Raw genomic sequence first — 24,998 nt, 5'->3', positions numbered from 1 at the left:
GAAATATGCTAGAAAATAAAAAAGTTAAATATATGTCAACAAACCTTCCTCCAAAGGAACCTATGATTAAATGTTGTGAAACAAAATATTGTTCTAGTTTTCGTGAGATATCACCCAAAGGTGAAATGATTTCCCTTATTTTTTCGCAAGTATTCTGGGACGTTGAAATCATCTCACGTGTTAATTTAAAAAATTCAATCACAGACTGTTAGACCTGTAGTAACCACGTTACTTCAATGTTATTTTTACGTTACCTTTACCAAAGCCAAGAGGTATTTTTCTTTTGTTCGACAGAGTGATATGCTGCACAGTGCCAGAGTATATTAATGTGTCATTTCTTTCCCAGACATATTCACGCCGCAGTGAAAATGATGGCACCCACACCACAAACTCTTCAGCTTGAAACCCTGCAGCTTCCAGCACATCTGGTGAACAATGGACGACTGTAAAGACTGAGTGTGATGTATGAGAATCATAAAGTCTTTTGTCATCTAGTCGCATTGCTGGGGTTAATTATTTCTCAAGCATAAATCTCTCTGCGACGGTCATTTTATGTGATTCGAGGGACCTTTTAAAGCAATTATTTGACATCGAGAGGGAACATTCAAAACCTGCAGGACATGACTAGTGATCGACATGGAAAAAGGTTTTGCAGACATCCAAGGTTCTCCATTTCCCTAACCAGAGGTGAAGAAACTTCACAAAAACATTATGTAAACATGAGAACTAAATTCTGTACAAGGTTAGGTTTGGACTTTGTTTCAAGGTGCATCCTTGGTGGCATATTTCTATTTAAGAAAATCATTCAATAGTGTGTTGTTTTATCAGTCACATCCCTAATTCAAATGTACACAGTAAACATAGTCATTTTTAACCAGGTCAAACAGACTGACCGGTGCACTCACGTTCTGTTTAATTGAAACAGAATGTGAGTTATCGCGAGATCAGGCTGGGTTCACGGGAGTGTATTTTTTTTACATAGCCCCAAAACCAGGCAACCAGTTTTTATTAACTAGACCTTGGGTAGACGACGAGTGATGTTTTGTGTACAAGAACTGCCTAGTGCCTAGAAGTACCTACCCTCTGATAAGCCTGGTAGATGACATCATAGATGAATCCCTGGGGCATCTCACTGGCTCTGTACATGGTTCTCTCCAGAGAATGGTCCAGGTAGCCCTCCAATGTGGTAGCAATAACTGTGGAAACCAGAGGTCGGATAGCCCCAGCAGCCTGCAAAATAATGAACGGAGCGGAATATGTCTTTCTTCCTTATGGCAAATACACACGTCAATCCAAAATGTATCAAATGGTTCCGATCCTATTGTGTCTTGAGGCTTACCACACTTGTTCTAACCATGGCTGGATAACAACAATAAATACCAGCTAAACAACAGCTTGTGCACACAATGCTTTTCCTGTACAATTGAAAGTTCTTCATAAGCAACATTACTGAGATCGTATTTTCTTGTGATCATGACATGATTGAGGATGAAAATCCCCATTGTGTCAAGAACAAGTATGGTCAATGAGATAAGGGGGGGGGGGGGGGGGGGGGCAAAATGACTAGTAAATAGAATGAAAGCAAACATGTGTTATGTGTGTTACACATGTTATTAAAATCAAAATGAATCTCATGCTCTTCGGAGGAGACTGACATTTTATCATGATCGGGGATACTGGCAAGTTAATGAAGACCAGACTGCTGGCTTTGAGAGTTACGCACACACACACACACACACACACACACACACACACACACACACACACACACACACACACACTAATCAAAGAGCTCCTGCTCACACTTCTCACTTTTGTGACCAGCCTTCAACAATATCATGTCACAGCTACTAAAATATAAATCACCATCTAAACATATCAATGTCTTCCTTAGCCACTAATATCAGCCAATGTGGTTTTAATTTGTCATGGCTTATAGTAGGTATACATGGCTACAGTTGAGAGCAATGAATCGCTCCGTCTGAGCTCCACTGACTGTGTTGCGTTGGAAGAGATAGAGGACTTTGAATATGTACAAACCCCTTGTTCTTTGGCAGCCATTGTTATCTTGAGGAGGAAGTCCTCTTCCACAAAGGGCCGCACTGCATCATGGATGATGACCACCTTCGGTTTGACGCGGGCCGTACCACCCTCTCCCTCACTGAGGGCTCGGACCCCATTGAAGATAGATCTGTGGCGAGTAGATCCACCATGTACCACTTGGACATTTCTGTGGTGGAAGCGATGGATAATGTCCATCATCAAATCTAAGCTCTCCTTGGCAACCACCACAACGATGCTTTGGATCCATGGCACTCTGTCAAAGAAACAGTGTGTATAGTCATAAGTCAACAGCTTTCGCACTGTGGTTAGAACATGTCATTCTTGTTGAGTATATTTGTTTCATTACTTGTTATATTACCATGCATAACACATTTGGGTGCAATTATTTGCATACATTATTTCAACAGAATTCCACAGTATGAAACAAAAATACCTGGCAGTATCAAAAACAAGTAGGGTATTTTGGACGTTGTTGGAATTTGTAGAAAGACTCAAAAGTGTAATGTGTGACCTGATGGATTCAGTAAAGATCTATTAAATGTAATGAGACATTACAAAACCATACATTTATTCAACGATAACCTAAAAGAGCTTAAAACGCCAGTGAAATGGTTTGTTTACATGTGGCTACTCTCTTGCGCAGTGACAAGATTAAGGGACAGGGCCATAAAACAACAGTATTCCAAACGTCCAAACGGGACATGTGTTTTTGCATGCAAACATTCGACACGTCAAGTGTTACCTCTCGAAAGTTTGAATTGTGTAGCTTATCAGAGGTCTATTGAGAAATGTGCAGAACTGTTTGGGTGTCAGTAGCCCGGTTCTTTCTCCACTGCCACCGGCTGGAAGAACCACAGCTACTGGGAAATCCACGCTGCAACGTCCCGCAATGTGCTTGTCCAACCGGGCTTCGCATGCTGAGAAATGTCCTGGTTCAACAGGCCTGTCCATGTCGCCCGTATCCTTTTACGTGCTTCAGGGCAATTGAGTGATTTGAAGTTAAAACGGACTAACATTTGAGGTCACGAATACGTCCTATCGGTATCCCCATATACAGTTTCATTCATTCCTTTATGGGCGGAGTCGCGTAGACCAGTGATTGATTCGATTTGTATCCTGCTACATTGTAGCCACAGTGCTGCACATGCGCGCTGTCAAGGAAGCCCCATACCAGCTCTACGTCACTGATGTTATCTGTGGGTTCTCTGCTGATGTCCCAAGATTTTAATATCCCCTATCATATATGTATGTGGTTATTTGTGACAATTTTGCTAATCGTGCATGCTTTCATGCCTTTTTAATTTTGACTACTTGATGCAATTTTGCATACATTTAGGTCATTTAGCAGATGCTCTTATCCAGAGCAATTAGGGTTAAGTGTCAAGGGCACAGTGACAGATTTTTCACCTAGTCGGCTAAGGGTTTCGAACCAGCAACATTTCAGTTATTGGCCCAACGCTCTTCACCGCCAGGCTACCTGCTATATTAATTTATTCAAGCTTGCTTGATCTGGAGCAGAACTAGTGTGTAACTATAACTAGTGTGAGATAATTGTATGTGTAGGTTTATACTATATGGGATGACTTGAGCTACATGCTTCAACACTGAAATACCATCTAATGGTCCATAGAACAATTGGGGGTAGGCCTACATAGTTGTAGGTGGTCGACATGCGCTGCCACCCAACTTATGATTAAAACTAAATTACTATGTGTAAGTAGCCTACCACAGAACATGGATTTACATCAATGAAATAAGAACTTGAAAACGGCCTTTAGGCCATAAAATAATTGCAGGGGGGAAAAAAGTGGCAAATTAGATCTCTAATGTAAGAATCAACATACAATAAGGTGAAATTTGTTTTAACATTTATTCTTTTTTTTCAAATGAAAATATGAGCAATGACAGCTTCTTGATAAATGTGTGATGCATGTTAAAAAGGTTTAGCAAATGAATAGCAATACAACATATATATTACATCATATACATCTTATAGAAAACATTTATACATAGGTTACCATACTTCAGAGGACATGTGATATCATACTATATATATGTACACATATTTACATTGTGTATTTGTGGTGCTTTTGTGATGGGAAACCCCTTTTCATGCAGAGCTTACTTTTTTACATTATATTGGCTGTAAAAATGTGTTTGTATAATGGAGTGAAGAGCAGGTTTACATTGTCATACAAGAACTTGAATGATGCGAATTATCTTAAAGTTCCAGACAGTTCTATTGGTCATGATGACCCCATTTAGGTTCATTTCATCTTATTAGCTAATGATTCAATGGTGCCCATTGGTCCTCAGATGTAGCAAGCAACCAATGCCATTCACTTTTACAAAGTCACTTTCAGTGGTCCTCCTCACAACAAGCCAGTCCCAATAAAAGATAATCCAAGACCACAGTCAGAGGCATTCTGCAGTCCTGCCTTAGGGCTCTGCTTCATGCCAATTCTCGTTTAGCTTGATCTTCCCTAGCCTCCTTTTGGCTTTGGCTTTGTGCCTGTGGAGATGCTGAGGCTGAGGCAAGGCAGGCTCCTCAAACTTCATATGGCTCGACTCGTTGTGTTGCCGGGAGTACCTCTTACACTTGCATGAGGTAACCACAGTGATTTTGTACGTTCTTGTGCTGCCGTCCTGGCACTGCAGCTGGATGCGTTGGGTGCGCGTCTTGTCGTTGACGCAGCGCCAGTCCTGACTGTTCCTCCGTCTCCAGAACTTTCTGCCGTAGCCACCGCCGATCCAGTTGGGAAGCAGCTGAGCAGGGAGGCACTCACCAGCACATACTAGCTCCTTTATGGGGTTGATGCTTGTGCATTGGCCATCAGAGATGTACTTGGTGGACCTCAGCTCTCTACAGCCAACTTGGCTTCTCTGATCTGTTAGAGAGAGAAACAGAAAAACGATGAGAATCAAACAACTTTGAACATCTAGTGAAGATTAAAATGTCCTTTTGTGGCCCCAAACTATTTGGTTTCACTTTAAAAATTCTACTGCGGCAAACATAAAGGGTTTTCGATCAGAAAACTTTACAAACACAGCCGTCTATTTGGTTAATTTTGAGGTTTTTGGCACAGACTATAAGCCTATACCAATTACTGGCTTGTAGAGAGGAAATGGTGCATTGCTCTTGCATGAGTGGAAGGGCTTTAGTGTTCTGAATTATGTCAATGGACCTGGCTTTCCTATAGGATTATCAGCGGGCAACCAGCACTGTTCTGCTCCAGGCTACAGCTCCTCACTCACCCTGTAATCCAAGCCAGGGCACCATTCACAGACTGCCATACACCTCTGTGACAATGTGCCCCCTTCTCTATGACAGAGTTTGATGAATGAAGAGAGGAGAGGCTCCCTTTCTCTCCTTCATACTTGGGGTCCTTAGAGAGCTCAAGTCAAAGAGCGCCAGAATCAGACTTCCTGTGTATAGGAACCCACCTCCATTCAGTGGCGCTGACACACGATCACTCCCCAAACACTAGCCTGGCTGCCCTGGATGACTCATCTCTACTGCCCTGCTTGGACGCCTGCCAGGAGTGTGTGTGTGTGTGTGTGTGTGTGTGTGTGTGTGTGTGTGTGTTGAAGATCATAGTGCCAAGCTTTGCCTGGTCTCACTCAGTGGGGGCATCTGATACTGTCACAACCTAGCTGCTGATCATATCCATGCCTATTGTAATTATCTATCCATGCCTATTGTAATTATCTATCCATGCCTATTGTAATTATATATATATATATATATATATATATATAAAACAGCTGGTTGAAGTTTTAGCAGTTGTATTTTTTACATTAAGACTGTAGTATATTATAATGTATCATTTAGAGAACCCAATCTCAACAACCTAATTGTAGAAGTCTCTATAAACCTGATTGTGCTGGAATAAATAGGTCTATGCACTTGTCTTGCAGTTTTAAAAAACTTTTACAAAGTTAAAAACCAATGAAAATAGTTAACCTTAAAGCACAACTTCGCATTGTTTTGAGAAAGAAAACTGAACAATACTCACCAACTCTATCGTTCCCAGCAGTATTTCCCGCGCCTCTCCCGCCGTTTCTTGCCCGATTTAAAGATACATTGCTCGGGGCATCCTGCACAGGAGTACCCACGTGCGAGTATAGGATCTCCGTAGCATCATTCTTGAACGCCTGGGAACTCCTCACAAGAATACAAAACAAGAATAGCAGGTGGCACGACTTGCATGCGCTCAAGTGCATATTGCTTCTGGGGATGTAGGGAATAAGCAGATCCCGTGTCATTTAAATTGATTCTGTGCGTCTGATGTCTGCGGCAGAGATACTACGTTCTGAGCTTGTTTTTATATAGGCCTGTCCGAGTCTTGTTTTGGCAACCGCTCAGGTGCACATCATGGGGTCTCTTGACTGGGCGTAACTGGATAACCACGCCCATTTGTCTGTGCGCTACAGAGCCAGTGCCTGTACAACATCTGGAGTGATCCTGTTCCTGTCTCTCCAATTGATGGGATTTAGAGCTATTGCGTAATTTGTGTTTCTTCAGATCGCAATCTATTCATCACATTTAATCTATTCAAAATATTAGAAGAGCCTCCACTTTTGGTCTCTGCAATAATGTGTTCTTCTGTTAAATGTTATTTTTTATATTCCCTCATTTAATCATCGTCCATGTTCTGACATGCAGTCTCATCTACTCTCTTAATTCAAGCGGATATGGTCTGTGCAATTTGCTTTCGGTCTCTGTCGTTCTCTTCCTCTCGATCTCTCAATCCCCTGTCATTTTTACACCTAATGATTGGAGTTCCTAGACTAACTGGAGTCTTTGTGTGTGTGCCACTCATGGCAAGGAGAGATATAATTACTTCTGTGGGAGCATTCACTTCAGCCTTCTCTTCCATATTTGAAAAGAAGTGTCACACATAGGCACTAATTGTTGCTCATGTGAAGGAAATCTGATACACTTTTGTTCAGTGTCATTATCATATGAACCTTAAATGTAGGGGCCTCCTTCCTCCTGTGTAGAATACCACAAAACATTGAAAGCAAATCAGATGTACTGTATCTTGTGATATAATATCTGCCTGAATACATGTAAAGGTGAAGCCATAATATATTTTTATACTATTGTTGGTTTTGTAACTGATGGCCTTGTCTCTTTTTACTTACATACAAGGCATATTTCACTAAATAGGTATTTCACCTACCTCACTTCCGACCACAAAATAAAGACAATACCACCATTTTATCCCAGGAGACTCTACAGTCCTTTAGGTGATGGGGTGAATGATGCAGAAGTTCCTACGATATGCCACTGTCATGTTTCTCCCATCTAAAGGAGCAGAAAGCTGAGACAGCACCATCTGTATGTGTCCAAACCATGGAGACGGTGACATATAGGAGTAGATCAGGTGACAGAATCCTGTGGGAAGTAAAGGGACAGGCACACAATCCCACACACAATCCTGCATGCACAAACACGCACACACGCACGCACGCACGCACACACACACACACACACACACACACACACACACACACACACTGAGTTATTAACATATTGACAAGCAACATGACAGGAGTGTGTGTATTGGCAGGAAGGACCCTCATGTGGTAATAGGAGGGGGGACGGGGGGACTAGAGAGGGACAAAAGGAATGCATAACATGGGAACAAAGCCAAGAAATAAAAGTTCATGGGTGCGTAGAATTCACTATGAATCTATAAATGCAGACAATGGATTTGTGTTTTATTCTAGACAGAGCTGTTCTCGGTTTGCCTTCAGCCACCAGATTCAAGGTACTGATTTCATTTTCCCAATCGTGTATTATTATTGATATGAATTATTGTCAAAAATTGTGAAATATCCCAATGAACTGTGAAGAATAGAATTGTGAACTTGAGCCACAGTTCAATAACAGGCCCACGATAATGTAATGAAATAAATGCATGCGATATAGGGAAAAGCTATGTCATTCTGAACCTTTGTCACCCTACAGTCAATACACTGGGTAGAGATAGTCTGCCATCTACTGACCAGTTGTTGCCAATGTTGAAGGAATTGAATTGCAGCGTGATTAATAATGTCATATCATGAATGTTATCATTTAGCCTCACATAACTAAATATATATATTATTGCTTCCTGTACCCCCAAAAAAACAAATAGCATGGGAATAAATACATTTTTGAAACCTGTGCAATCTGAGGATGAACAAGAGAACAGCTTTCTTTGATTGTTATGATTCAAAATGAAAACAGGGGTTTCCTGGTTGCAGGTAGACCTACTGTAGTAGGGTGGTTGGTCAGGTTTGGTTTGTCCTTCACAGGGTGATAGACATGGAGGTGTGTCTGAATTACAATACTTCATTTATCTTACCTAAAAGATTGCTCAAATATTTTGAAGATGTAATGATATTTAGAATTGTACTGCATATTCTTACAGGACATTGATGATTGCTCTCCAGAAGTATGGAATCAGGAATGGCATTGATGTCTGTCAACTTTACCTTGCCAAATAGTAGTCTTATCATAACTTCTAGCTATGGAATCTATAACTTGAGAATGTCAAATGAGGCCCTATTCATTACAAGGCTGTGGCTGTGATGTGACCTGTCAATTATAATTTGTTGGAAAATATCAATCATGTCAGTATATGCCAGTAATATGTTACATAAAATGCTTTTTTGCAAATTAACAAAATCATATTATACTTGTCAATATTCCAGAGTTGTCAAGGTTCTTCATGCTGAGATACTTATGGCTGAATAACAACAAGATACTGTAGCCAACATCACAAACAGATAATGATACAGTATACAGTTATATTAAATGTGGGAATGTGTGACAGTCAAACACTCGGCATATCATGTCAGAATAGCCAAGAAAGGAAACATATCATTTCCCCATATCCACTTCATAATGCTCTGTAAATGTTTCAAATTAACGAACTCTTCTACTATTCCCTCAACTGTTGCATGACAGAACTTTATCTCCAAAACAATAAATATCTATTTCAGGTAAATATTACAATCTTTATTTTCCTAAGCATATGCTATAACATTGCATGTTCTCTGTGTGAGTTTGTCTTGTTGTGGATCTATGTTTTCCATCCCCAAGAGCAACATACCTATCCTGTCTTTATAGCCTGTTCCCAGATGTGTTTGTGCTCTTGCGAAGTCCATTGCTGTCATTGTCAAGCCAAGTTAAGGCATGACAATTTCACAGAGTTGTTAAGAGAGCAGAAACAGGCTAGCACTCAGGCTACTGTCTTTACTGTATGTTTTCCATCCTTTGGCACCCTGGGACACCTAACCTGTCATTGGGTTCTTCTTCTGCACAAACACCAGATGAAGAGGCTGGAGGACTGCGTGGCTGAGCTGAGGAACTTGCAGCATCTCCACACTGTCAGTGAGTGAATGGGGATTCCACTGATACTGTACAGTCCAAGGCCCTCACATTTGACATGGTTATGTGAGGAAGAAACAGATCGGACCAGTGGAGGCTGGTGGGTGGAGGTATAAGAACATTTTAATGGTTGGAATGGAACAAATGGAACAGAGTCAAATGTGGTTTCCATATGTTTGATACCATTCCATTAATTCCATTCCAGCCATTACAATGAGCCCGTCCTCTTTTATCTCCCCCCACCAGCCTCCTTTGGATTTGATACAGTATTGTAGATGAAAGCTTTTGCAGCTTTTTTCCTGAATCGCTACTCACAACAGACCGGATATTGTCAATATGTGGTCCATAACTTGCCGTCAGTGCAGTTATTGGATAGAAGAGGTATGTCAACAAATATTGAAATCATATTCCAAAAATTTAAAAATAAGGAACTTACTAGAGAAACTGTTTACAACACATTGCTGTGTCAAGTCTGGGATCCTTGTTGAACCTAAAGTGATGCCCGGTTGACAGAGGTGAAGCAGGAGAGGAACAGTTCATTACAGCCGTTTAGTATAGAACGCCATTGTGTCCCCCAGTCACTGGCATTTGGCAGGTGGGCAGAGACTTCTGCCAGTAGAGACTGGCATCTATGGGGAGGGATGACAACTTTCTCAAGGTAAAACATAGTACTGTACCAAAGGAGACGAGCATTCACCTTATATTGCAATTCACCAGGTTTTTGAATATATTGACTTGAAAATTGAGATAATATGCAGTCAATTTGATCATTTTCATCTGACTTACAGGTCACTATGGCTCAAGACAACATTTAAAGTAAGTCACAAATAAGGGATATGGGTGACTATCTCATGATACAGATTCTACAATGTTACAATTGAACGTATGACTCCTAAAGTGTTGAATATTTTCAATGTCTATTTATATGTGCTTCTCTGTGCTGCTTATCTCTGCCGAGGAGCCCATTAGATGAGACAGCAGATCCCAGTGTGCGCAGGGCCATGCAGAGATCCATCATGCAGTTCTCCACTGTGGACTAGAAGACCATTTCCACCACAAAAACAGAGAAAGCTAGGGGAATGGAACCAGCCAGGGGCCAACATCCTCACTGTCATGTTCAGCTAACTGCTCCAGCAACACGAGGGGTGAATCTCAATTGTATTTAACAGATTCTTCATGTCCTCTCCTCTAATGCATTTTGAGAAGAAGCCAAGGAGAGAATATCCCAGGGGAGGAACCTCAGTTCTTCTGCTCCACTATGCTTTGAGAAGAGGAGGACGTGAGGAAATACAATTGATATTCTCACCTGAAGGTCATACCACTGTGGTGTGATGCTGTATGAGCCTGTAGAGGGAGCTCTAGCTGAATTAAACCTGTCAAATGAATCACAGTTTCCTCATTACTACCACACTACAGACACCCCAGTTCAATGTTACACAGTACAGGATGAACTTGAGGAAGAACTCTGGGAGTCAGAATCCTCACTGGTCTACGTTAAGCACCTTTCCCATGTGAGTGGAGTCTTAGCCTGATCCCAGATCTGTTTGTGCTATCATGTCAATGCAGTGTCATACGAAACAGTGTTTGGCATGTCAAGGAGTGGCAAGAGATTGGCATGATCACTGATACAAACAGACTGATACCCAGGCGAGTCTACTCTGTCATACGATCAAAAGCACATAGAGACAGTACTGTGGTGTTTATTCTGTTGTAGTACAATCAGACATTTGACATCTTTGAAACATCAGTATTCAACAAAACAGCAACATTGTTAGAGGGATTTGCCAAGTTGCTTTTTCAGGAGGTTATATAGTCACTTCAAAATAATGTTGTTCTTGGCCAATTCAAGCCACTTTCCTGTATGTTTGAAAACAATGTCCTTTATCTATTAACTAGGGAAATGACTAGACAGAATTATTTGTTTTATAAGGACATGAACAAATAGAATAGCAATTAAATCTACTACTACTTCTTTACATAACACTCCCTGAAGCCCTTTCCATTATTCTTGAACAAAAACCATCAACATAATTATATTAGTCTACATAGACATTTAACATTGAATGATGAAAAAAAAAAACACATATATATATATATATAATAAAAAAAGCATAGACACTCGTGACCCTAACCCTTCTTCCATCGTGTGCAATAAGGTTACGTTGCTTTGATGGAAAACAATGTCAGATCATCAATAAATAAGGGATCCTTTCCCATGGGTTTAGGCCTTAAGCTTGTGTGAAACTCCTGCTTACTCCATCCCCAGGTTAACTGTTGGGCCTTACACGGCAGGCCTCCCTTAGACCTTCTAGGACAACAGTGTAGACCTGGAGTAGGGGAGACAGCAGGGTGTATAGGCATTGTGCACCTGTGTGGGACGTCACTTACAGGCCCCCCTTCAGTTCTCTGTGTCTGGAGTGGTGGAGACAGGGCTGGGGGGAGGGAGGTCTGCTTGGTTGTCAGAGGGGGACGGGGAGTCTTCATTGGGTCCCACTGAGAGGTCCTGCATGGAGCCTGTCGCCGACTCTACCACCTGGCTCTGCTCTGAGAAACACATAAGGAGCCCATTGTTAGCATGATGCCTTGTAACACAACGCAATGGAAAGACTATTCAAGCTAACTACGACGTTTGAAGCGGAGGCGTCCTATTCAAAACCAAGAATCCTTTCGTAACCAATGTACAGTAGGTGGTTAATGTAATCCTTGGTCACTTAAAATTACAATGAGACATATACACATTAATAAACAAGAGGTGACATGAAAATGTACAGCCCGAGAATATTTCTCCAATACCTTTCCTCTGTCGCTCCATCAGCTTGGCTGACTCTGCCTCGTGCTTTTCTCGCTGCTCCTGAAGCTGCTTGCAGACCTTCTTATGGGTGAACCAGTGCATTTTCTGGCAGGCTGGGGCACAGTATATCACCTATTGGAACACAAAAGCGTTGGACGTGTTGATGGAAGAATAGAGGCCCATGCTTCGGATGCAAGGATACATAATGACAGATTGACCATTGCTATTACAGGTCTATGAATGAGGATAGTGGATATATGAATATAGCATTTGATTGTATTGATATAAGATACCGTAGAAATGAGCATTGTGCCTACCATTTTACAGATGGAGCATCTCTTCTCTGCTCCCTTCTTCCCACAGGTGGTACAGAACTCTGCGTCCATGAAGCCCACCTGTCCTGTTATAGCCTGGGTCAAAACTGAGATGGCTGTCGGATCGTTACCCTGACCAGGACAGAAAGGGGAAATGGGAGAGAAAATTCTAAATATACACAAGATATACAGTACAAACAATTGAAAATGACAATAAGGGTCAAAGATTAAGCCTAGTCATAAACTAAAAAAGCTATTTTAAAAATGGGAATTCCTCATTGAGCATGCTTTTTAGTCCATGACTAAGCTTAATCATTGTCCGGGAAACCGGGCCTAACAGTATAACAGCTTAAAAAGGTTATTAAGCCCACAACAAGAAACTATTACGAGTGGCGCTTCACTCAAACTGACGTTGCAAAATGAGTCATTACTAAATACACAGACATCACATGGGAGGAAGGGAGGGAGAGAGAGACTAAAAGCCCTTTGTGACAACTACTAATGGAAAAGGGGCTTCATAAATCAATTTGATTGATGACTGATGACTGATGGACTCACGATCTCCACGGGAGCGATACTTCGGACCAGCTGCTGCAGCAGTGTGGCGTCGCGGTAGGGGAACTTGCGGATGCACTCTCTAATGAACTTCTCCTGGAACAGCGGAAAGCCGTCACTGTCCCGTCCCTTCAACAAGCTGCATGGGGACAGCGATGAGGTCTGGGGTTATATACATTGCAGTATATATAACAATCAAAAAGATTTAGTATGTCAGAGTGTTTCTACACATCAGTGCAGCCAGATATGCATTTCATACCAATTTCTTCCTCATCTTTCCAACTTTTTCCATTGACATCCTCTGTCCGTCCAGTTTAATAAAAAAATAAATAGTAATAACAGTGTCCGGGAAACCGGCCTCATATGTATTTACATGTTCATATGTGTATACTCTATGCATGTCCGGGAAACCAGCCCATACAGTCCAAAACCCTTGCCCACCTCTTGATGAGTCCTTCCAGCTTGTCGTCGTGCTCCTTGAGGAAGGAGGCACACTTCTGCAGCACACAGCTAATGTAGTGCATCTTCATGGCCAGCACCTCATTCATGTCCTGCTGCTTCACACACTTCTCACAGATCAGCTCCATCACCCGCCGGCACTTCTCCAGGGCCCCTGCCTCGGCCAGCACCGGGTTCTCCTTCACCAGAAGCACCATCTGGGAGAGACAAAGAGAGAAGGGGGTGTGGTGTCTCATACACTATAAAGGATGACATAACAGCTCCCTATGTAGGATGCATTGCCAACTGCCACATAAACCACTATTCCCCAAAAAGATATGCTTTATAAAAGGTGACATAACGCCCAGATAGGGTTTTATTGGTGGTCTTTGTGTTTTATCTTTTACAGTTCTCCCACAGAAAAGGTCTGCTTTCTTTTTTTGCCTGATATCCTTGCTGGTCTTGAGTGGTCCGGTGTACACATTGCTTTTATGCATCACTTAATATCTCCCTCCAAAACCACTATTCCATAATGTGGCCCAGAGACAGCAGTGATGGTATTTTACCTTGACGGGGTTGAGGTTGGTGCTCATGATGATCTTGTGGAGGGGCCCTGCCAGTTTGGGGGGCAGCTTGGGCTCCTTCTCCAGCCCCTGGCGTTTGGTGTAATACTCCAGCTTGGCCCGCGAGAAGAAGTTGTTGATCACCGTCACACAGTCGTGCTGCCCTGGGGAGAGGGAGAGGAGATACACCTGGGTGAGAAACAAGTACCGAAGTCTCAATGTGACAGAGGTTGCATTCATAAGGCTCCAAACAGAATGTGCCCTAATGAACAGAATCAGAATAAAGGGGGGCAATGCCAATACAGAGTCATTCTAGTTTATTATACTCACAGACATCAAACACATTTCCATCGGTGTCCGTATGTGGCAGGGTCTACAGTCAATCACGGATTACAAAAAGAAAACCAGCCCCGTCGCGGACACCGACGTCTTGCTCCCAGACAAAGTAAACAACTTCTTTGCTCGCTTTGAGGACAATTCAGTGCCACTGACATGGCACACAACCAAAACCTGCGAGCTCTCCTTCACCGCAGCCAACGTGAGGGAAACATTTAAACGTGTTAACCCTCGCAAGGCTGCCGGCCTCAGAGCATGCGCAGACCAGCTGGCTGGTGTGTTTACAGACATATTCAATCAATCTCTATCCAAGTCTGCTGTTCCCACATGCTTCAAGAGGGCCACCATTGTTCCTGTTCCCAAGAAAGATGGGGTAACTGAGCTAAACAACTATTGCCCCGTAGCACTCACTTCCATCATCATGAAGTGTTTTGAGAGACTAGTCAAGGATCATATCCCTTCCACCCTACCTGACACCCTAGACCCACTCCAATTTGCTTACCGCCCCAATAGGTCCACAGATAACGCAATCACACTGCACTAACCCATCTGGACAAGAGGAATACCTATGTAAGAGTTATTTTCATCGATTACAGCTCAGCTCAGCATTTAACACCATAGTACCATAGGTCTCGACCCCGCCCTGTGCAACTGAGTCCTGGACTTTCTGACGGGCCGCCCCCCGCTGATCCTCAACACTGGGGCCCCACAAGGGTGCGTTCTCAGCCCTCTCCTGTACTCCCTGTTCACCCATGACTGCGTGGCCATGCATGCCTCCAACTCAATCAACAAGTTTGCAGATGATACTACAGTGGTAGGCTTGATTACTAACAATGACGAGACGGCCTATAGGGAGGAGGTGAGTGAGACGCCTTGGAGTGCGGTGTCAGGAAAATAACCTCACACTTAACGTCAACAAAACAAAGGAGATGATCGTGGACTTCAGGAAACAGCAGAGGGAGCACCCCCCTATGCACATCGACAGGACAGTAGTGGAGAAGGTGGAAAGTTCTAAGTTCCTCGGCGTACACATCACGGACAAACTGAAATGGTCCATCCACACAGACACCGTGGTGAAGAATGCGCAACAGTGCTTCTTCAACCTCGGGAGGATGAAGAAATTTGACTTGTCACCAAAAACACACAAACTTTTACAGATGCATAATCGCACCGCCTGGTACGACAACTGCTCCGCCCACAACCGTAAGGCTCTCCAGAGGGTAGTGAGGTCTGCACAACGCATTGCCGGGGGCAAACTACCTGCCCTCCAGCACACCTACACCACCCGATGTTACAGGAAGGCCATAAAGATCATCATCAAGGACAACAACCACCCGAGCCACTGCCTGTTCACCCCGCTATCATCCAGAAGGCGAGGTCAGTACAGGTGCATCAAAGCTGGGACCGAGAGACTGAAAAACAGCTTCTATCTCAAGCCCATCAGACTGGTAAACAATCATCACTAACATTGAGTGGCTGCTGCCAACATACTGACTCAAATCTCTAGCTACTTTAATAATAAAAAATTGGATGTAATAAATTTATCACAAGTCACTTTAAACAATGCCACTTTATATCATGTTTACATACAGTGCCTTGAGAAAGTATTCGGCCCCCTTGAACTTTGCGACCTTTTGCCACATTTCAGGTTTCAAACATAAAGATATAAAACTGTATTTTTTTGTGAAGAATCAACAACAAGTGGGACACAATCATGAAGTGGAACGACATTTATTGGATATTTCAAACTTTTTTAACAAACCAAAAACTGAAAAATTGGGCGTGCAAAATTATTCAGCCCCTTTACTTTCAGTGCAGCAAACTCTCTCCAGAAGTTCAGTGAGGATCTCTGAATGATCCAATGTTGACCTAAATGACTAATGATGATAAATACAATCCACCTGTGTGTAATCAAGTCTCCGTATAAATGCACCTGCACTGTGATAGTCTCAGAGGTCCGTTAAAAGCACAGAGAGCATCATGAAGAACAAGGAACACACCAGGCAGGTCCGAGATACTGTTGTGAAGAAGTTTAAAGCCGGATTTGGATACAAAAAGATTTCCCAAGCTTTAAACATCCCAAGGAGCACTGTGCAAGCGATAATATGGAAATGGAAGGAGTATCAGACCACTGCAAATCTACCAAGACCTGGCCGTCCCTCTAAACTTTCAGCTCATACAAGGAGAAGACTGATCAGAGATGCAGCCAAGAGGCCCATGATCACTCTGGATGAACTGCAGAGATCTACAGCTGAGGTGGGAGACTCTGTCCATAGGACAACAATCAGTCGTATATTGCACAAATCTGGCCTTTATGGAAGAGTGGCAAGAAGAAAGCCATTTCTTAAAGATATCCATAAAAAGTGTTGTTTAAAGTTTGCCACAAGCCACCTGGGAGACACACTAAACATGTGGAAGAAGGTGCTCTGGTCAGATGAAACCAAAATTGAACTTTTTGGCAACAATGCAAAACGTTATGTTTGGCGTAAAAGCAACACAGCTCATCACCCTGAACACACACCATCCCCACTGTCAAACATGGTGGTGGCAGCATCATGGTTTGGGCCTGCTTTTCTTCAGCAGGGACAGGGAAGATGGTTAAAATTGATGGAGCCAAATACAGGACCATTCTGGAAGAAAACCTGATGGAGTCTGCAAAAGACCTGAGACTGGGACGGAGATTTGTCTTCCAACAAGACAATGATCCAAAACATAAAGCAAAATCTACAATGGAATGGTTCAAAAATAAACATATCCAGGTGTTAGAATGGCCAAGTCAAAGTCCAGACCTGAATCCAATCGAGAATCTGTGGAAAGAACTGAAAACTGCTGTTCACAAATGCTCTCCATCCAACCTCACTGAGCTCGAGCCGTTTTGCAAGGAGGAATGGGAAAATATGTCAGTCTCTCGATGTGCAAAACTGATAGAGACATACCCCAAGCGACTTACAGCTGTAATCGCAGCAAAAGGTGGCGCTACAAAGTATTAACTTAAGGGGGCTTAATAATTTTGCACGGCCAATTTTTCAGTTTTTGATTTGTTAAAAAAGTTAGAAATATCCAATAAATGTCGTTCCACTTCATGATTGTGTCCCACTTGTTGTTGATTCTTCACAAAAAAATAGTTTTATATCTTTATGTTTGAAGCCTGAAATGTGGCAAAAGGTCGCAAAGTTCAAGGGGGCCGAATACTTTCGCAAGGCACTGTACATATGATGAGTAATGTAGGATATCTACAGTACTCTATACCATCTACTGCATCTTGCCTATGCCGCACGGCCATCGCTCATCCATATATTTACATGTACATATTCTTATTCTTCCTTTACACTTGTGTGTATAAGGTAGTTGTTGTGAAATTGTTAGATTACTTGTTAGATATTACTGCACGGTCGGAACTAGAAGCACAAGCATTTCACTACCCTCGCATTAACATCTGCTAACCATGTGTATGTGACCAATAAAATTAGATTTGTTTTTTATTATGTGTAAAATCCTTACTGTACATACCGACAAACGCAGCCATCTGAGAAGCTGTTCGCCCGACGGAGTTGACCACATCGGTCTCCGCTCCTGCATCTAACATCATCCAGGTGATATCAGTCTTACCTATATGGCAAGGCAGGGAGAAAAGAGTTAACGCACACAGTCAAATCAACGAATTCACCATGGTGCACCCTGATCTACACAGGGATATCCTTTCTCAGCGATACAAACTTTGAGAAAATGTGTCTACCTGATAGCCCAGCGAACATCAGTGCCGTGTAGCCATGCTCGTGTTCATTACAGTTCACATCTGCCCCGTGTTGCAGTAGCAGCTTGCACATGTCCGCCTTGCCCTTGTATGCAGCGTGCATGAGGGGAGTCATCCCATTCTGAGGAGGAGAAACAGAACTGTCAGTAGTGCATGTTGTAAATAAAGGCATCATTTAAGTAGCCTATTACAGACAATTTATGCTGAATTAAATCTACGCAGAGATATTTTCCATTGTACAACCTTGTAGAATGCACAATACAGGACAATGAGATGACAGAAAATAGCCTTTGCTAAACTGTGGAGTGCCTGTACTGCACTGCCTGCCTCTTGAGGAGAAGACATAGGCAATGTTATCAAACAAAAAGAGAAATGCTGCCTGTCATTTCCTTACCGTCCAGTTTGCTGACAAATTATGAAGAGCATAAATCAATAACTTAAACTAATGTTATAATAGAAGATCGTTGAAAAAAAAAATCGAACACATTTCTGCCTTTACCTCATCCAAACAGTTGACTCTGACATCCTTGCATCCCAATAATCTTGAGGCTTCTTGAACATTTCCTGAGAAAAAGCATCAATGCATTGAAAGCCATGAACACTGCCTCAAGCTAACCAAGGCTTGAAACAACCAACAGTTGTCTTGTCTAGAAAACTGTTTCAGCAATTTCATGAACTGGCTAGCTAGCTAACATAACCTCTAGTACAGTACTAATGTTATCAGAGTTATAACTAGCTAAATGAAAAATGGTACAGCAATCTCAGATATATTATATAGACTACAGTAACAAGCGTATTGTCTAGCTAGCTAGCATTAGCATTAAAGTAAATAAGCTTTACCTGCAGCAATAACTACGAATAATTCCCTCTCGGTGGAAGATAGATCTCCCTTCTTCGGAGCTGACATCTTGGCTAGAATTGTACAAAAAGTGTAAAAAAAAAATAATCTGTGAATGAAATAAGACAAATATGGATAATTGTGAGTGACACTAAATTATAGACTATCACGACGTTTGGTTTTCATTCTGAAGCTTGCGAGTCTTGCTAGCTGGCTGTTGGGGTTAAACTAGTGGTCAGACTGTACCACGTTCTACAGTACAGGGGTGGGCATTGAAATTCATATTAACTAATTCAAATGTTTATCTTCCGTTGAAGACATTAACACAGAAAGTAAATAATATGCACAGATATTATTGCAGTATACAAAATTGCAACACCTTAATTATTTAGCGTAATACGAACTGCTTTCAAAGCCCATTCTCCCCCCTTTTTTAACATTTGTTAGCAATTCCACAGAATTTTTGAAAGTTAATTATTGATATGTTTAAGCGTTTAGACTGTACACATTTGATACATACTTGCTCTAGCCGTCGGTGTTCTTCAATATGTTTTAGTGGGGTATAATTAATCACATTTGTCCATAAGCACTAGCACACTTTCATAACTTGAATAATAAATATTGTGTTTTATTGAAAAGCAAGTGTTGTTTATCAATGTCCAAATTAAAAGATAAAGGTTAGAGATACATTAGTGTCATAACCAGTCATTATATGCTCCCATTGTTTCAAAAGTCATTTTCCTCATCACTGTAGGTTAAACCCCTACAAAAAAGATTGCAGTTTTGAAACTGCAGTAAAAGTGCAGTAACTGCAGTCCACCGTGATATTTTGAAGCAGTAATTGCAGAATAACTAGTTGAACTGCAGTTATACTGCACTCTAACTGCAGTTACACTGCAAAATTATTGCAGTAAAGTTTTTGGATGCAGTATTTGCAGCATTACTGCACTCTTATTTTTCTTTCGGGAATATTTAATGTGAAATGTCTTACAGTGCAGTCTAGTCCAAGTTAACCTCCCTAGTGGCGCAGCGGCCTAAGGCACTCAGTGCTAGAGACGTCAATACAGACCCTGATTCGATTCCAGGCTGTATCACAACCGGACGCGTTTGGGAGTCCCATTGGGCGGCGCACAATTGCCCCAGCGTCGTTAGGGTTTGACCCGGGTAGACCGTCATTGTAAATAATAATTTGTTTTTAGCTGACTTGCCTAGTTAAATAAATGATAAATACATAAACATACACAGTATCTGGGGATTAAAATAGCACCTTGGTAATCACTTGGCTCAGCCGTCATGCTATTGTTTTTGCAATATTTGCATATGTGAAGTCATAATTTCAAGACGACCAATCAGGTAAGTTGAAAAGCTATTTCCCTGGACTGGGCCCTCCTTGCAATCCTACCCACCTGTAAAACGCCACAGGCACTGTTTGTCATTTTATGATAAGACTTAATTACTTTTCAACTCGGAGACGTTTGAGTCTGAGAATTGCTTTGTTCGAGAGGATAAAAAACGAATATCGACAATGGTTTGCGGAGGATTTGTTTGCACGAAGAATTCCCTATGCGCTCTGAACATACTTTATGTTGTAAGTACCACGCACAGATGTTTCCATATGCGAACATATTGTTTTTGATGATAGGCTTTTAATGATTGTAATAATAAGTGCAAAAGCCAACATGATTCTAGCCAAGAATAATATAGCCAGGGCAAGAAGGCTGTCGTGCAAGTTAAGTCGTTGTGACACCAATCAAAAATGATAGTAGGCTACATTCCAAACAGTTGCACAAATGTCTCTCCGTTAATGCAAAGTCGACAGTGTTGGTTCCCAACCAGGGGTACTTGGCCGATCCACTGGGGGTACTTAAGAAGCCTCATGATACCATAAACCTACTGGGAAAATGTATTTATGGGATTACTTCAGGGTTACACGGGGCAGAACAACATTTTGTTGGTGGTACAGTAACCGAAAAAGGTTGGGAACCACTTGTCTAAACCATATCTGTAAAGTGTGATACATTATCGTCATACAATTCTTGCAATTTAATATATAATCAAAATACTCAATGTGATACTTTGTAAATGTCTTGTATTCTATGTATTTATTTCATATAAACATCTGTCTAAACAGACTTTAATCAGCCTGAAGGTGGTAGCCTGAATATGAGATGGTGTTGACTTTGCCCACATCAAAGAAATCAGCATGAAGTGTCCTTTTTGAGTGCTTTTCAGTTCCCAGTGGATTTCTGTCATGACGTTGTATTGTGCTTGGTCTTCAGATGGTGAGCTTGCTGCTGATTGGAGTAGCTGCTTGGGGGAAATGGTTTGGCCTGGTCTCCAGTTTTCGGGTGGTGGCTGGAATCATTGGCGTGGGCATCTTCCTGTTATTTGTGGCCTTCGTGGGCCTCTGTGGTGCCCTGAAGCACCACCAGGTCCTGCTGTTCTTTGTATCCTTCAATCAGGAGTAGGGTGAAGTTGCCCCTAGACACAACTTGGGTCATGTTTTTTTTTGCATTTTTCCAACTAATGGTTAGGATTGGGGGAAGGGAAGCTGATCCTAGATCCTTTCATCACCTTGATGTGATATGATTGCACAGGGTTGGGTGTAATTGTAATGTGTTTTGTTCATGCCACATATCATTACATAGTCAAGTGAATACAAACTACTACAACACAAGACATATTGATAACAAACACAGAGGACTGTTGTATACTAGAGGATCTTAGTCACAATGTGTGTTTAACTGCTCTATCCAGACTACACTTAATGGCTATTTTCTCACTTTATGAATAATTCTCTTTCAAATACACAGCCTAGTGTTGCCTAGTTGGTTGTCATGTGAGCTTCCTTAGTTGGCCTCAGTACATGATTATCCTGTTCCTGGTGTTCATGGTTCAGCTGTCAGTGTCTGCCGCATGTCTGGCTATCAATAAAGAGCAGCAGGTACGTGGTAATGTGACTCATGACCACTTAATCTGTAGAACACCTTAAATAAATACTGGGAATCATTCATACTTTCCTTCTATGTCCTGTATTAGCTAGTTGACAAATGGCTAATGCACAACATAAATGGAAAGTGTGAATGATTTCCAGTTGATCTCAAAGAAGCACTCTGGTTGATGACATGCTGATTGAATTCTGTGACCAGAGCCTCATCTCCCTGCACCGCTTCATCCATTTCCCCCACTGTAGAAAGAACTCCTAGAGGTGGGCTGGAACAAGTCCGAGGCCACTCAGAAGGATGTGGAGAAAAGTCTCAACTGCTGTGGCTTCTTCCATCCGGACTATAATGGCACCTGTGACGCGGTAAAGATGCTGGCTTGTTAGCAGTAAAAACCAGCAACGTGTTTGTCAGTATCTTGAGTGATGGACACGTTACTTAAATTGTGTCCTGTCTACTTGCTTCCTCACACTATAGGGCTGTTTCTCCAACCCATTATCCTGCAACCCTTGTGGTCCAATCATCCAAAGTCATGCTGAGGAGGTTTTACGCTTTGTGGGTGGGATTGGATGCTTCTTCAGCTTCACAGAGGTTAGCCACCTGCTGTAGCCTCATAGCAATGCACTGGCATTGGGTGGAATTTGCTGTGTAACAGAGTAAAAGGCTGTGGGATTCCTATGTAATTGGAACTGGAAACAGAACACTTTGTAGTGGGGACTTTTACTGTCTGCATTTTTATATTATGTCATCAACACGCTCTAGATTTTAGACTTTTGATTTTGACTTCAGGAATGAATTCAACAATTCCAAATCGATTGATCTCAACTGAGTGTACAAAACATTAGGAACACCTGCTCTTTCCATGAGACTGACCAGGTGAAAGCTATGATGCCTTATTGATGTCACTTGTTAAATCCACTTCAATCAGTGTAGATGACAGGGAGGAGCCAGGTTAAAGGAGGATTTCAAGTCTTGATACATGAATTGTGTATGTGCAAGACAAGATTTCAACGGGGTATGGTAGTAGGTGCCAGGCTCATCAGTTTGAGTGGGTCAAGAACTGCAATGCTGGTGTTTTCATGCTCAACACTTTCCCATGGGTATCAAGAATGGTCCACCAGGACATCCAGTCAACTTGACACATTGGCGTCAACATGGGCCAGAATCCCTGTGGAACACGTCACACCTTGTAAAGTCCATTCCCTAACGAATTGTGGCTTTTGATGGCTAAAGGAAATGCAACACAGATACTAGGAAGGTGTTCTAATGTTTTGTACACAGTGTATATTGTGCTTTAGTATTAATTGAATCACATATTCAGCTATTTTTTTTCCCCCATCTAATTTCAGATCCTGGGAGTGTGGCTAACGCACAGATACAGAAATCAGAAGGATTCCCGTCCAAACTCTGGTGCATTTCTATAACTAGCTTGTTCATAAACTCAACTTTGCACTGTCATGCATTTGTATTTAGATCCTGTGTGACTTTTATCTTACGATTATTATGTTTCCTATTTGGATATTTTCATTGCTGTGATAATATAACTATGCGTTGATATATCTAATACTATTGGCTGTTTTTCGACAAAGTTTGTGAAACAATTCCAATCAATTTGAATCTTGAGTGATGGACACTGAAATTGAGAGCAGTTACTTTAAGGTTTAATCAGACTGAGGTCACTGATCAGCATCGTGAGCAAATGTCCTACACCTTATGCAAACAGAGCACAGACACGGTAAAGGCAGAGAGAAATGTTTCCTGGTAAGCTGTCTGTGGATTCCAAAGAAAGCCAGTTTCAAACCTGGCTTTCTTTGGGTACCTACAGTGCTGTCTTTGTTGCAGTGTAAGTATTAGATGTCACACGGATGCCAACAGATTCAGCCTTTTTTTCCGATTCAGCCCTACTAAAGTTTTAAATAGTCGATCACTACACAGGAGATGTACTAATCCAGACATGAAGCTTTTTTTTGTCTTAAGCTATATTGTCCTATTCATCTGAAAGCTTCAAGCATTACACAAACTGATTTGGTATCAGTTCATATTACAACCCATTTCTAAACATCTGGTGTAGGCTATCACTCAATGTCACAACCAAAAATACAATTCTCAATTAGATTCAGGAAGTTTACGGCTGTGATTTCTTCACTGGTGTAGTGTGACTTAAACTGTGATTTGGAGGAAGAAATTAACTGTTCTCCAGCGAACATTAGGGTCTGCTTAGAAACTTGCCTTTCCTAATTTGCCCCCCCCCCCCACCCCCCCCCCCCCACCCCCAGATCTACATTAGATACAGAGCACAGTGAGTTGCAATGCAGTCTTATGACCAAGTAAAAATATGTAACTCGGTGCTGTGTGAGTTATGCCTAAGGCTACATTCCTGCCTTCCAAACAGGATAGGAACAAGGACCCAACTGTGTATTTCCTTTCGTTCTTCTGTAGGCTGCCCAACCTGTTCATGAAGGCATCACCATACCTAAATCAGTCTTAACACAATGTTAAAGTTAAACTGGCTTTTTAGATTTGAATGATCAACTTAGCACATGTGGAACAAATGTGAGCTGTTCTGTGATGGTAATGTGTTGCTAGTGTATAGTGCCACAAGCTGTCTGGTAACATGTTTCACCATGCAAATGACCGTTGGTCACCAACCTGTCGATCTTCAAGGCATTCATAGGTGATCATCAAACATTTCTGTAGAAAAGCCAACTATAAAAGCTGTGATAATGGCTTGTGTGCCTTGTAGTTTTTTGTGTGTTGCTATGTTGGCGGTATGTGCACTTTTTCAGAAGCCCTGCGCACCGGGAGGCAAAGTGTTCCCATTTCGAACCGTTTTCATTTGTCTGAAAAGAGAAACTCCACCTGACCGGGAGATCTGGGGCCAGCTCTCCGATTGGGCTGGCCAATCGGATAGCTCAAATCACGGCGTTTATAGCGCTTCAACGACAGTTTAATACTAGCCGACGTAAGATTTAACAACGTTTAAAACCATGACTACAGAGACTCAAAGAATACAGCAAAT

At 41.9% G+C, this 24,998-nt stretch overlaps 4 protein-coding genes across 5 annotated transcripts in view; 1 reads left to right on the top strand and 3 right to left on the bottom strand.

The window, feature by feature from the left end:
- crppa (CDP-L-ribitol pyrophosphorylase A) overlaps window positions 1–3,227 on the bottom strand; it is a 34,023-nt gene extending 30,796 nt beyond the window's left edge. For both annotated transcript variants that reach the window (XM_031786694.1, XM_020498168.2), the window contains exons 1-3: window positions 2,807–3,227; window positions 2,041–2,317; window positions 1,081–1,230 (exon numbers count right to left, since the gene is read on the bottom strand). In XM_031786694.1, the coding sequence (XP_031642554.1) occupies window positions 1,081–1,230; window positions 2,041–2,317; window positions 2,807–3,015 (636 nt within the window). In that variant the 5' untranslated portion in view covers window positions 3,016–3,227. The remainder of the gene's footprint in view (window positions 1–1,080; window positions 1,231–2,040; window positions 2,318–2,806) is intronic.
- Window positions 3,228–3,915: 688 nt separating this feature from the next.
- LOC109902093 (sclerostin domain-containing protein 1-like) lies at window positions 3,916–6,419 on the bottom strand. The gene is made up of 2 exons (XM_020498170.2): window positions 6,081–6,419; window positions 3,916–4,952 (listed from the first exon to the last, which is right to left on the bottom strand). Exons 1-2 carry the CDS (start codon window positions 6,328–6,330, stop codon window positions 4,504–4,506), a joined length of 699 nt encoding a protein of 232 aa, XP_020353759.1. The 5' UTR covers window positions 6,331–6,419; the 3' UTR covers window positions 3,916–4,503.
- A 4,713-nt stretch (window positions 6,420–11,132) lies between these two features.
- On the bottom strand, window positions 11,133–19,296 carry LOC109902092 (ankyrin repeat and MYND domain-containing protein 2-like). Its single transcript, XM_020498169.2, has 10 exons — window positions 19,040–19,296; window positions 18,699–18,763; window positions 18,182–18,320; window positions 17,956–18,054; window positions 14,113–14,273; window positions 13,550–13,764; window positions 13,112–13,247; window positions 12,557–12,685; window positions 12,242–12,371; window positions 11,133–11,992 (listed from the first exon to the last, which is right to left on the bottom strand). The coding sequence occupies exons 1-10, from the start codon at window positions 19,104–19,106 to the stop codon at window positions 11,847–11,849; spliced, it is 1,287 nt and encodes a 428-aa protein (XP_020353758.1). The 5' UTR covers window positions 19,107–19,296; the 3' UTR covers window positions 11,133–11,846.
- Window positions 19,297–20,402: 1,106 nt separating this feature from the next.
- tspan13a (tetraspanin 13a) lies at window positions 20,403–24,705 on the top strand. The gene is made up of 6 exons (XM_020498171.2): window positions 20,403–20,625; window positions 21,317–21,484; window positions 21,901–21,981; window positions 22,231–22,344; window positions 22,457–22,570; window positions 23,329–24,705. The coding sequence occupies exons 1-6, from the start codon at window positions 20,563–20,565 to the stop codon at window positions 23,401–23,403; spliced, it is 615 nt and encodes a 204-aa protein (XP_020353760.1). The 5' UTR covers window positions 20,403–20,562; the 3' UTR covers window positions 23,404–24,705.
- The last annotated feature ends 293 nt before the right edge of the window (window positions 24,706–24,998 follow it).

The sequence above is a fragment of the Oncorhynchus kisutch genome, linkage group LG13, assembly GCF_002021735.2.
Source record: "Oncorhynchus kisutch isolate 150728-3 linkage group LG13, Okis_V2, whole genome shotgun sequence".
Taxonomy (NCBI): domain Eukaryota; kingdom Metazoa; phylum Chordata; class Actinopteri; order Salmoniformes; family Salmonidae; genus Oncorhynchus; species Oncorhynchus kisutch.
This window is presented reverse-complemented; position numbering and strand designations above follow the sequence as displayed.